The sequence below is a fragment of the Somniosus microcephalus genome, chromosome 8 (genome assembly GCF_052327205.1).
Source record: "Somniosus microcephalus isolate GS21.2 chromosome 8, FLI_Smic_1.0, whole genome shotgun sequence".
Taxonomy (NCBI): Eukaryota; Metazoa; Chordata; class Chondrichthyes; order Squaliformes; family Somniosidae; genus Somniosus; species Somniosus microcephalus.
Window position 1 is genome coordinate 67,281,921 of NC_140994.1, and position 14,165 is coordinate 67,296,085.

A 14,165-nucleotide genomic window follows, 5' to 3' on the forward strand; every position below is an offset into this window, starting at 1 on the left:
TGCTGTCATTTGGAGATTTGTATTAGCCAAGTTTATTGTATCTAGATTCTTTATCAATGGTCGTAATTATTTGTAAATAGGAAAGGATGGCCATTAAAAGTGCTGCAATTCTCCATATTGAGTGCAATAAAAACAGACCAGGCCATTAGGATTTTATTTGTTGGTCACTTTTCCAAACTGAATAATATTTTTATTATGGCAACCCTCTCTCTTTAAATCTGCAGGTGGTTGAAGAAGTACCGCAAATACTGTTACATTTTGACCATTGGGCTGGATGGTCTCTGCTCTCTGTTCATTCCCATTCTGAGATCTTTTCCACTACTTGTTCCCTATGCAGTTCTTTATGGATATTTTGATGGGGCTTATGTTGCTCTTATCCCAGTAGTAACATCAGATATAGCAGGAAATGCTTTCCTCTCCTCTGCTCTGGGAATAGTTTACTTTATTCATGGGATACCCTATCTTATCGGCCCACCAGTAGCAGGTCAGTAATAAGTTACATAATCTATTAAGGTTTTTTTTTATTGTAAACGGATTTTGAATTGTTCACTGATTTTATTTTACTATTTTAATGTTTCAGCTAGTGTCAATCAAACTGTAATGTTTATACTCTTGTAATACAAGCATGCACATTGTCAAATTTCACAGTAAGCTCTGCAGCAGCTGAATGGAAAGGCCCCACTACTCTCATTTGACAGTGCAACCACCAGGGTTAAGACTAGGCATTGCACTGAATTTGCACTCCTTTGCGGGATGTCAATAAAAGTACTGCCAATCTTTTATGCTAGTCAAATGTGACCAACGAGCCAGTGCAGATACCGTAGGCCAAATGGGCTTTTTCTGTGCTGCGAACCTATTTGGTTTTAGGAGTCACCAAAAAAAAAAGGATAATGTTACTATTAGCTTATTTACTGCTATCTGCCCTAATATATGATGAGCGCTCCACTCATTCTGTTATGCAGCCCTATGTTCAGAGAGCACCAGATTAATACATTTACCCAATGAGTCTCGACTAAATCTATCCATTCATCACTTCCTAATGGTTACACAAGTAGTGACATGATTGGCTGCAGAGTTATCTTGTCACAATGGCGGCAGTTCTAAAAGGATTGAGAGAGATTGACCTACATTGGCTCCTGGTTAAGCAACGCCTCAATTTTAAAATTCTCATCCTTGTTTTCAAATCCCTCCATGGCCTCGCCCCTCCCTATCTCTCTAATCTCTCTGTAAAGTCCTACAACCCTCCGATTTATTTACGCTTGTCCAATTTTGGCCTCTTGCGCACCCCGATTTTAATCGTTCCACCATTGGTGGCTGTGCCTCAGCTGCCAATTTCCTAAGCTCTAGAATTCCCTCCCTAAACCTCTCCATCTCTCTACCTCTCTTTAAGACGCTCCTTAAAACCTACCTCTTTGACCAAGCTTTTGGTCATCTGCCCGAATATTTCCTTATGTGGCTCGGTCTCAAATTTTTGTTTGATAATGCTCCTGTGAAGCACCTTGGGATGTTTAACTACGTTAAAGGTGCTATATAAATACAAGTTGTTGAGTGCACCTTCAGCATTTAACAGCTGACTGACTTGTGAGTGACCCTACTTACTGGTTTTACTAATAGGGGGAATTGTGTTATATGTCAATAGGTTATTGTTGCCATAACTGCTATCCCAATCCACCTGGATGTCCAAATTAGCTTCTGCCTCTGTTTGTACCAATTATGTGCTTAGTGTTATTATTGGTGCCTCCATGCTTTGCAGGGATGTGCCTTGCCCACAAGGTGTGATTGTGGTTATGTTTGTGGGAGTGTATGTTTTTTTTTTAAGTGTGTGCAATAGGGCAGCTGTAGCTCAGCACTCTTTTTTTTTAAACATGCATCCTCTTTCTCTTTTACAGGTTGGTTGGTGGATACAACAGGAAATTATACCGCAGCCTTCCTTGTCAGTGGGTTGTCCATGATATTCAGCTCCGTGTTGGTGATTACTGCCAATCAGATGAGGAGATGCAAAAATTCAGTTGCCGTTCAAACCGCTGTCGTAGAGTCAGATCCTAGCACTACAACTTTGCAGACTGCATCAGATGATCAGATTTAAAAACAAGAATTCATAGAACTGTTATATTTAAAAAAAAAAAAAAACCACAAGCAACAAATTGCTGGCACGTAGAAAAGTCCTCAAAACATGGAAACATTTTAGTATAGGCAATCTTTGTACTTGAGTAGATATCGGTAAATATTTTGTTAATTCTTTCAATGCCAAAGTATTTCCACACATTCCTATTGACTTGCTAACTGCATTTCCACAGGTCCTTTTTTTTTTTAAAAAGGGCCCATGTGTGGACATGTGACTCCTATAAATGTATCAGATTTATAAGTGATTGTACATCTGCCAGTGTCGGTTTTAATTTTCATACCTCATGTTGACGCTGGGTCAATTGAAATTTTCAAGACTGAGATAGATTTTTGTTAGGTAAGGGTATCAAGGGATATGGAACAAAGGCGGGTAAATGGAGTCGAGGTACGGACCAGCTATGATCTAATTGAATGGCGGAATGGGCTAGAGGGGCTGAATGGCCGCCTCCTGTTCCTATGTTGAAGTTTTCCGTGGATTGACTTGCTATTAACTTATTTGTGTTTGGCTAGTTAAATTGCTCATTGTGATTTGTTTTGGTAAGCACTGTAACTTGTTACATTTGATGTAAGAAAAATGTAATGTGCAGACTCCTGAGGCTAAGATAGGAATTGTACAAGCACAAAAAAAGGAATGTGATTGGTCCTTTATGTTAAGGAGGCCGGTGGTTATCACTGCAATTCCTGTTATAATGACAAGAGGATTTATTAGAACAGATCTCAATGCTGCCTTTTGCAATTGCTAAGAGTAGCTTTCAATCTTGAAGAGAATTTCACCTCCAGTGTGGTATTTTGTAATGATGGAATAAACAAGGCATCAGAATCCTAGAATCATGGAATGATACAGCACAGGAGGCCATTTGGCCCATCATGCTTGCGCTGGCTCTTTGGTAGAGCTATCCAATTAATCCCACTCCCCTGCTCTTTCCCCACAGCCCTGTCATTATTTTCCCTTCCAAGTATTTATCCAATTCTCTTTTGAATGTTGCAATTGAATCTGCTTCTGCCACCCTTTCAGGCCATGCATTCCAGATCATAGCATCGCGCTGCGTTTTAAAAAAATGTTTCCTCATGTCGCCTCTGCTTCTTTTGCCAATGACCTTAAATCTGTGTCCTCTGGTTACCAACCTTTCTGCTGCTGGAAACGGTTTCTCCTTAGTTACTCTTATCAAAACCATTCATGACTGAACACCTCTATCAAATCTTTTAACCTTCTGCTCTAATGAGAACAACCCCAGCTTCTCCAGTCTCTCCGCATAACTGCAGTATCTCATCCCTGGTACCACTCTTGCAAATCTTTTCCGCATCTATCTAAGGCCTTGACATCTTTCCTAAAGTGTGGTGCCCAGAATTGAACACAATACTCTAGCTGAGGCCGAACCAGTGTTTTATAAAGGTTTATCATAACTTCCTTGCTTTTGTACTCTGCCTCTATTAATGAAGCCAAGGATCACATATGCTTTTTAAACAGCCTTCTCAACTTGTCCTGTCAGCTTCAGAGATTTGTGTACATACATCTCCAGGTCTCTCTGTTCTTGCACCCATTTAAAATTGTACCATTTAGTTTATATTGCCTCTCCTCATTCTTCCTACCAAAATGTATCACTTCATACTCCTCTGCTTTAAATTTCATCTGTCATGTATCTGCCCATTTCACCAGTCTGTTTATGTATTCCTGAAGTCTGTTACTATCCTCCTCATTGTTTACTACATTTCTGAGTTTTGTATCATCTGAAAACTTTGAAATTATGCCCTGTATACCCAAGTCCAGGTCATTAATATATATCAAACAGCAGTGGTCCTAATACCGACCCCCCCGGGAAACACAACTGTATACTTCCCTCCAGTCGAAAAACAACCGTTTGCCACTGCTCTCTACTTTCTGTCCCTTGGCCAATTTTGTATCCATGCTGCCAGTGTCCCTTTAATTTCTTGCATCTTTCTGTAATTTGCCTGCAAATTTGCTCCTCTATCTCCTTCCCACTAATTGGTGGCCTATAGTATACACTATATAGCTTTCTCCCATTTTTCTCTCTCGGAAAGAAAGAACGTGGATTTATACAATGTCTTAGCACTTCTTTCCACATCACAAAGCATTTCCCGTTTAATGAATTTGTTTTTAAGTGCAGTTACTTTGTTAGAAATAATCAGTTAATCTGTTTTGACGGAATAAAAAACGAAAATGCTAGAAATACAAAGTTAGTCAGCATCTGTAAAAAGAAAGGACCGGTTGTAATGTTTTGGGTGTGTACCCGCCATCAGACTGATTGAAGGGTACACACTCCGGATGCCCTAACTCAGCTTTTCTTTCAGCAAGTGCTGACTGACCTGCTGTGTAATTGCAGCATTTCCTGTTTTGCTTTCAGATTTGCAACTTTTTATTGATTGGCTTTGATGGTGTCTGAGGGAGGAATTTCCTGCTCTGGATGTTTGGTCTTGCCTGGTCAGTCTAGGATTATTCTGTTTCTGCAGTAACGACTACAATCGCCACTCGACGTTAATCTGCCTTTTACTCTCCACAGATGTTAGCAGACTTGCTGTGAATTTTCTGTTTTAATTTGATGTTTTGCTTTGTTTTTATGACCATGTAATCCTGTGGCTACCCCTTTGCAAGCCACACGCAAGACCACCTCCCAGTGTCATATCTACTGGTTAACTAATAACTGTTTGAATGTAACCTTTGTAACTACCATAGGATTCTTTAGCACTAATTTACTCCCTTGTGACCTTTTTCCCCACTTCATCAGGAATCACTTTGGGGAAATATGGTTAAAGAGTATTCCAGCTGAGAGCCACTTTCTCAGAGGTGTGTGGCTGGCTGGTAAATAAGGATTGGAATGGTGACTCACTGTTTTAGTCTTCCTTAATATTGATGTCAAAGACATACTTTTCATACACCATTCCCACCCTACTGTCTTTATCGGGACACTCCTCACATTCGGGATTAACAGAAGGCAAAACCAGTGCTGTACGAAAGCTGATCACTTTGAATTTGAGGATATGTTTTGCGAGACCCCCCACTCCGACAGTAGGGCCTCACACAGCCAGTGTGGATCTCAAAATCACAGGTGGCGCGCCCGTGACTCTGCAGCCCATGCTAGCGGAGTGCAAGGCAGCACTGAGTGTGGTCAAATTTACCTCGTGGTGTGAGTCACATGTCGGTAGCAGGGCCACATTCTTGTTAAAAGAAAATGTCTTAAACACGGGAGTGCACCATGCAGCTTGTTGCAGTGCAAACAGCAAGTCTGCAGGTGAACTGTTGGTCTGTAGAGGAGAGCCTTTGAAGAATAGAGTAAGTGACACTTCCTGTCAGAAGGTGGATCTTTACTGTATCTTTAATTACTGCTTGATATTGTATTCCAAAGAATTATTTCCTGTAAAAAGTCTTATGTTTCAGAACTGGTGTAACATCATTGAATTATGACGATTTTATTGTGTTCCAATCATGCATGTAATACAATATTATGCATATGAGACTTTTACAGTTTCTATGTTTCTATGTGACACTAAACTTACAAAACGGTAAGGTTTAATTTCCTCTATGTAAAGTTGAAGAAAAATTCTTGCACTGTTATGAGCCAATTAAAGTTTTCAGTACAAGAAACTTTCTTTAACTTGTGCAGAGAGGAACATATTGGAATATCAGTGCTGCCCTCGGTATAACTAGCCTACATTGGTTCATTGATCTCAATTGACACAGTTGGAAGAAAAACTTGAAATTCTGATCTAAAATAGTTGCTTGGAGAAGGACGAGGAAACCTTTAAGATCAAGGTGTGCAGTGTTCAGTAACATGACCTTACTGGACTTTACTTTATATTTCCTCTGACGCTGTTGGATGCTTGTATGTGGAATGTTAGGAGCTAACCAGCATTTTGTGCTGCACATTAATGAACCAATGTGCTGTAACTGGGTTGTGCCTCCTCACCATGTTATTGGGTTCAGGCACTATATGAAGTTTTAAAACGTACGAGTGCCTCAAAAGATATTTTGTATAATGTTCATGCCCATAATGAATTAACTCGTGTGGTTATTCATGTTTATAGATGTACAGAAGTCGTGAAGTGTCTCTTTTTTTATTTTGAAATTAGAAGCGCTTGGATCCAATTTCCTGATGTGTGCCGCAGGCAACCAAGGCTCACTGCTTGATGGTGCAAGCTCAGCAAATTAACCCAAATGGCCCTGAAAATCTGCCGGGATTCCACCAGTCTCCTGCCTTAACTCCAGCGAGGGACCGGCAGAACTCACCGGAACACCACTGGGGCCTAGCTGCTTCAGATGTGGGGGAGGGGGAGGGAAAAGTCAAGCATATCAAGAAAATATGTAATTCATGACTTACACCCAAAATGATACCAGCCCTTTGAGCATAACCATAGTATTGCTGCATAAATAGCAAAAGTATAACTTGACCATAGTTTTATGCAGAAAGTACTGTGCAAAGGCCTGTGTCTCCATGAATGTAACTCCACAAACGTACCTTGAAGCTCTTTTAAAGAAATGTTTCCAATAAACTATTGGACTGTCGATGGGTGATTCCTTCCCCCCACCAAAACTGGCCCATATACAGATACTAATTTCTGGCTTGCATGCCAGAAAGCCATACTGGTGCTAATTTCTCCAGAAATGTGTGTAGCTGAATCTGTACATTTTTAAACTACAATGCTGCATATTCAGAATTAAATTACTGTAAACATTCAGTTGCTGTGGTTTTTAAAGGATTGAAGATGGGGGGGGGGGGGGAAGAAGAATGTTCAATACTCGAGTTCTCGTGTTTAAAGGGCGTTCACTGCTATTCTGGGAGCCCTGCGGCTGGCTTAGCTTCTGGATCTGATTGCTTGGATCTGTTGTTGTGGTGGCAGGGATGTTGGTGATACAGTAGGTAGGGTCCTTGCTCCAGCATGAATTTATAATGCAAGGGTAACTTTTCCAGTCTCCAGCGCTGATGGCAGCAGAGTGGTGGCTGGGGGAGGGCTGAAAAATCAGACTCTGCTTGATTGCAGTCAAAAACTGGCAAAAGATTCATTCAATAGCATAGATATTAATATGCACTCTGCTGTAATTGTCACTGGGAATGCGTATGTCTTGAGAGGTCTCCCTTGCCCCATGCTCTTTAAGCAGCTGGGTGCTGGATATTGATGGGAGCCTCTTGGGAATGAAGTGGCCATTCCTCCCTGTGCTCTACTACTTGTGTTCAATTTGATGAAGCAGTGCCCACTTTCTGTCACATCTTTTGATTTTTGAGGAAAGCTGGCTTGACGGGCTGGTGATTTGGTGTCACCTGTGGAAACAGCAGCTTCATTCATGTCTACTGCAGCCATGGTCTTACTGCTGGGAACGCTCTTAGCACGAACCGTGATCTGCAGGAGTGCAGATATCTGGGCAACAGCAAGCGGAGTGAAGCACTGCATAATGATTCTTTTTCTAATGGATTTCCCAGTATGTTGCAATTGAACAAAGCAGCCTTTTGGAGATTGGAACCCAAGGCTTCTATAGCAACAATGGGAGAATTCATGAGCGATATTTCAACTGGCCTGAGGATCTCTGTCACTGGAGCTCTGCTGTAAATAGTCCTGAAGTTGCCACATTCTCCCTGCTGGACTGCAGATTTGTTGAATGGTCATATGATTGATGTGGGAAGTGGACTTGGTCCATAGTTAGTGTCATATCCTCGAGTGCTTGGCACATCCTCTGGAGAAAACATTAGTGTTCAGGGAGCAGATTTCTTTTCAATACAGGCCCCATGAGGCCCTCTGCAGCTGAGGAAGGGCTGGAGCTTGTTCTGTGTCTAGCAGGTTCTTGCTCCTTCTCAACCATACTTGTGCTTGTGATGAACCCAGTGTACCTACCTCAAACTGATTACCTAAATCCCCCAGGCTGGATGTACTTGGACTGGTGTCTGCTATGGATGGAGTGAGTGCTGTGAGGCAGTGGGAGTGTGGGCCCCACTGGGGCCTGCAGTTTCTTCTTCAGAGGCAACTATAAAAAGAAGATATGTTGGAATAATGGCTGAATAGCAGCCTCTCAAACAGCTACAGTATGCCATGGGGGGTTTGCTGCATTGTGTGCATGTGAGTGAGGGGAGGAAGAACAGAAGAATAGGACAGTTCTACCCGTGTGCACTGGGGAGACCTCCAACTTCATTATAGTCCACTCCCTTGTATGTTCTCCAGCTCCAGCATAGCCTATTCATACAGTCTCAGGGGTCAAAATGAGGGAACCTCTTCTGATTCTGGTCTGCTCCTTTTATGCACTGATTTGACCTGCAAGTACAGAAGTAATGTGTGACATTGGAAATTTGAGCAGCACATAGATACCAGTTGATCACCCATTGAGTCGACAAATATGCATTATTACATTATGCCGACTAGTAGTGTGGTAAGCTTTCTTTCATGGGTTTGCAGCTCCAGTTTGAAGTGGCAGCAATGGAATGTGCTCTACTGCAGTGCGGGTGTGGCTGGGGAAACTTTGAGAGAACTGTTTTGTGAAGGCTTAGAAAGCACCCTCAATCGGGTTGTAACCGAGTGAGAGGAGGCTGTTGGTGACCTTCCTATGTAATGTAGCACAGTGCTGGCTTGCCTTACCTCGGTGATCTTCCTGATCATGCCCTCTGGCCATTTGAGGCTGCAGTGCCTCTGATAGCCACTTCCTGCTAAACGGTCTGGATATTTCTTCTCTGAAGAAGGTGCCCTGGGATGCCAATGAGGGTAATACTCCTGCTGTACTGCTTACACACATCCCTCCAAATATACCCGAGTAAATATTGGCAACCTGCACCTTTTGTCCGGCCATTTCTCATTTGGTGTCTAGAAACTGAACAGACGCAGTTCCTTTAAATAGCAACTGCAACCTGTCAAAACTGTCCAAACTCCAACTGTCAAAACTCCAGCCCCGTCCCTCCTCGTGCTTATAGCAAATGGGGCGGCCCTGTTTGGAAGGGGCTAGTTCAATTATGAATTGCTAATGAGGCCCTCAGGAAATCCTTCCAGATCACACCAGCTCAGTTTCAGCAAGTGTTGAACCCACTGCAGTAAGTTCACACTGCCCTACCGTCCAAAGCTGGAACATTTGCCCTGCAGTTTTTGTGGAATGGAGTGAGTTCCAAATAGTATAAAATGCTTTGTTTTGGTGTGTGGATATGAAGCGGTGATGTGAATGATGTCATGACATTCCAAATAATGATCAAGTCACAAGACACGTGACATCATTGACATCACACGAAGCATTTGCACCATACATGACATTCACCACACGTGACATCTGCATTTAGCATGACATCATTGACCTCATGCGTAACTTTATTGACATCACATGTGACATCATTCACAGCGCACGTGACATCATTCACATCACACAAATATCAATGCTGCTGCAAGGAATTGCCCAGTTCAGTGGCAACAGTGTGACTAAATATTACTGACAGTTTTTAATGCTAAGTTATACAGTACTTACACAAAGAATGCACACTACAAATTTCTTTTAATATCTGAAATAATTTAACCTAAAATGGTCTGATAAGTGTGTACATTTCTAAGGTGGCTTTTAAGAATGTTTGAGAAAAGTTTTTAATGTAATGGACTTAGGAGTTTTGAAACCTTGTTTGTACCTTTTTTGTATGTATGTCTGCAGTTTTATGAAGGAATAAATTCTCTTTTAAATGACTGATTGATATCCATCCTAAATTAACTTTTTATTAGCTGAAACTTGTCCTCTTGTCTTACTTTCGCAGCTTATAGAGTCATAGTCATAACGGCACAGAAGGAGGCCATTCAGCCCATCGAGTTCATGCCAGCTCTCTAGAGCAATCCAGTCAGTCCCATTCCCCTGCTCTATCCCCGTAGCCCTCCAAGCTTATTTCCCTCAAGTGCCTATCCAGTCTCTCCTTGAAAATATTGAGTGTGTCCGCTTCCACCATTTCCGTTGGCAGTGAGTTCCAGGTCCTCGCCACTCGCTGTGTAAAAAAGTTTTTCCTCATGTCCCCCCTGCATCTCTAGCCCAAAACCGTAAATCTGTGCCCCCTAGTCCTGGTACCATCAATTAATTGAAACAACCTTTCCCCGTCTCGCCTATCCAAACCCGTCATAATCTTGTACACCTCTATCAAATCACCCCTCAACCTCCTTTGCTCTAATGAAAACAAATCCATCTTCTCCAACCTGTCCTTGTAGCTAAGATCCCCCATCCCCAGAATCATTCTGGTAAATCTCCTCTGCACCCTCTCAAGTGCCTTCACATCCTTCCTGAAGTGTGGTGACCAGAATTGGATGTAATACTCCAGTTGTGGCCTAACCAGTGCTTTATAAAGGTTCAGCATAACTTCTCTACTTTTGTACTCAATATCTGTATTTATGAAGCCCAAGATCCTATATGCGTTAACCACTCAATATGTCCCGCCACCTTCAGGGACCTATGCACATTAACTCCCAGGTCCCTCTGTCCCTGCACACTCTTTAAAACTGCCATTAAGTGTATATTGCCTCTTCCTGTTCCTTCTGTCAAAATGCATCACCTCACACTTCTTTCTATTAAATTCCATCTACGACTTGGCTGCCCATTCTGCTAGCCTTTCTATGTCCTGTTGCAGTTGATTGGTATCATCATCACTGTTTGCCACGCCCCCAAGTTTGGTGTCATCGGCAAATTTAGAAATTCTACTCTGTATTCCAATATCCAGGTCATTCAAATATATATATATTTAAAAAAAAGCAGTGGCCCCAGCACTGACCCTTGGGGAACACCACTGTCTACCGGCTTAGTTTAAAATAGTTTTCCAGATTTGTACATCACTCAATTTAGACTGGGAAAGATATTTGGAGGACTAGATTTCCCATTATTGACTATGAATAGGTGGAAATCCAGCCCCTGTAGTGGCGTGTTGGTAAGGGAGGGGGTAAAAATTGGAGCGATACGAACTGCTAATTCACTCTTGTACATATTCTGGAGACCACAGCAACTTGAGCAGAGTTTTGGGGGATGGATTTCTGCGGAGATTCGCTCATCCACTGTTCCCGGAATTTTCTGGGATTTCCGTGGCTCTTCCGCCAAAGTTATGGAAATTCATCCTCTGTGTCGTTAATGGATAGAAAACCTTAGGCCTCTGACTGAGGCAAATGTGGCCAAGCTGCGCTGGGAATGCTAAAGATGAAAACTTCCCCCACGGGTCACCTTTAGCCACTATTTTAGTTGCCGGAACTGCGTTGACCAGAAAAACAGTAGGGAAAACTAGAACAGCAACAACACCAACTTGTATTTATATAGCACCTTTACCATAGTAAAATGTTCTAAGGCTCTTCACAGGAGTATTAGACAAAAAACTTGACACCGAGCCACATAAGGAGAAATCAGGGCAGGTGACCAAAAGCTTGGTCAAAGAGATAGGTTTTAAGGAGTGTCTTAAAGGAGGAAAGAGAGGTGGTGAGGTTTAGGGAGGGAATGCCAGAGCATAGGGCCTAGGCAACAGAAGGCACAGCCACCAAAAGTTGAGCGATTATAATCAGGGATGCTCGAGGGCAGAATTAGAGGAGTGCAGATATCTCAGGGGGTTGTGGGGCTGGAGGAAATTACAGAGATAAGGAGGGGCAAGGCCATGGAGGGATTTGAAAACAAGGATTAAAATTTTGAAATCGAGGTGCTGCTTAACTGGGAGCCAATGTAGGTCACCGAGCACAGGGGTGATGGGTGAACGGGACTTGGTGCGAGTTAGGACATGAGCAGCCGACTTTTGGATGATCTCAAGTTCATGTAGGGTAGAATGTGGGGGGCCAGCCGGGAGTGCATTGGAATAGTCAAGTTTGGAGGTAACAACAGCATGGATGAGGGTTTCAGCAGCAGATGAGCTGAGGTAGGGGCAGAGATGGGCGATATTAGAGGTGGAAGTAGGCGGTTTTGGTGATGGAGAGGATATGGGGTCAGAAGATGTAGTTGGTTTGCCTTGGTGGTTCATATCACCCCTCCTACTTCCATTACAGGAATTACGGTGAACAGGATTGGGACACAGACAAGCTTTTCGGACTCAACCGTACAGTGTTTAATAAAGTTAACACACCCCCGCCTCCAGTACGTAAAATGCCTGGTGGCGTAAAACAAACAGCACAACAATACAGGCCCCTGTCTCGTATTAAGATGCCTAAAATCACACTGTGTTGCTATACAGAGTATAACATGGACTTGTCCCACAAACCCCGGAACATGCACTATATAATACACACAGAACCTCCCCACTAAACCCCTCTGGACTGGTTGGGACACACAACACCCCCTCACACAGTACTGGTGGTCTTAAGGATGCGTGGGCTTGGACAATGCTCACCCCGATTGTCCGTTTTCTTGCTCGCTGCTTCCCTGTGTAGAACTTGTCTCCTGGTTCCGTATCACCGATGCAGTATCCAAGTCCCAGTTTCGAGGTTCGTTCCTACAGTCGAAGAGCAAGGCAAGGCTCTTGTCGCTCGTGGTGGTTTCTTCTCTCCGTCCCGGACGGAGTGCTCGGTTCTTGGTTCAGAGAAGAGGGCACGCGAAGGCAAGAGCAAGTGAGAGAGAGTGAAAATGGCCAAAGCTGCCTTCTCTTATACCCTAAAAGTTCAGTGATGTCTTTTTAATCACCCTTCTTTGTCTGGTTTCCTGCCTTTCGGGGCTATCCCATCTAGGTGCTAGTGTTAATGGCAGATGATGGGCTCCACTTCTTACCCGATCCCGGGTTAAGTGGTTCCCCATTAGTTTCCAATGGCCCTCCTTTGTCCGGTTCCTGCCTTTCACGGCTATCTCATTGTTTCCCAGAACACTCTGTCTGCTCAGACATTCTCCCGTAATCAGTTTGTAAGCCTGGCTGGAATCTCCTGTCCACCACTAACACTTGGGCCCCCTCCCATCTTCTCCAAACAGGCTGCTGGTCAATCAGCAGTAACAATCATACAACCTTGAGGCCTGCACTGATGCTTACAAAGATCAGTTCAGGGTCAAATAGGATGTTGAAGTTGTGAAGAGTCTGATTTACCCAGAGACAGCGGCCAGGGAGGGAGATGGAATCAGTGGCTAGGGAACAGAGTTTGTGCTGCGGGCTGAAGATAATAGCTTCAGTCTTCCCAATATTTAATTGGAGGAAATTTCAGCTCATGCAAGGCTGGGTGTCAGTCTGACAACACAGAAACAGTAGAGGGGTTGAGAGAGGTGGAGGTGAGGCAGGGCTGGGTATCACCAGTGTACATGTGGAACCTGACGATACAATCTTGTGGTGCAGGTGTGTGGGACAATACAAACACTTTACTTTCAGCATCCTCTGGATTAGGATAACGAAAAAGAGCAAGAACTATTGTATCCATCTCTGATTGCTTTCTGGTCGCCCCTGCTGGAAAGATGACTCCTCCCAGGTTCAATAACTACTGATAATCACTGCCTCGGCTCATGGAAGAAGAACAGACACTTACGTGAGGTAGCGGAGTCGTGGTTGCAGAACAACAGCCCAGTCACTGCCTTCAGGTTAGAATGGGACGAGGACAAAATAGGAAGGTGGGTGGAAAAGATGGGCGAGGTTACAAAGCCAGACTACTTTTGGCATTTTAGTATCCATTCATTTTTGTTTCCCCCAACGATACAAGTCCCACTAAAACAGTGTGGGACCCAATTGCAGTGTAATGGGATTGGACACCACATTACTATAATGCCTTGCTGGATTTGACATGGTCCCTGCGCACCCTACACCGCCCCCACCGCCCACACCCCCCCATGCCTGTAGCTGTTTTGTTGGTAGGCCCCAAATATATCCTGTTTTAATAGATGTTATTGCAGAAATTGCTTTAATTTCAATAGAATTGTTTTTCTTCGCCCCCCGCCCCCCCACCATTCCTTGCGCTAGCATCTTGGCCAAGTTTGCCATTCTTTTTCTATCAGCCAGAGAGCTTTGGCAGGCTATTTGTCCATAGGGCACATTGCACCAGATATCCACACATATGCACTTTTCAGCAGGAATCGTTGGGTAATGTCCCGGTCGGTGCACGAATTGCTGGCTGATTCCCCCCCCCCCCCTCCCGCCGCAATGCTAATCCAGGTAGGCACA

General features: G+C 43.5%; 1 protein-coding gene across 4 annotated transcripts in view; it reads left to right on the forward strand.

Annotated features, from left to right (window-relative positions):
• Positions 1–9,778, forward strand: part of slc16a12b (solute carrier family 16 member 12b) — a 141,982-nt gene extending 132,204 nt beyond the window's left edge. The window contains exons 7-9 of one of the 4 annotated variants that reach the window (XR_015079239.1): positions 225–484; positions 1,890–4,564; positions 6,211–9,778. Coding sequence is in view for 1 of the 4 variants with exons in the window: in XM_085994838.1 (XP_085850964.1) it covers positions 225–484; positions 1,890–2,086 (457 nt within the window). In the remaining 3 variants the exon portion in view is untranslated. Of the gene's footprint in view, positions 1–224; positions 485–1,889 lie in introns of all 4 variants that reach the window. The other 3 variants (XR_015079238.1, XR_015079240.1, XM_085994838.1) reach the window with 3 other exon arrangements.
• The last annotated feature ends 4,387 nt before the right edge of the window (positions 9,779–14,165 follow it).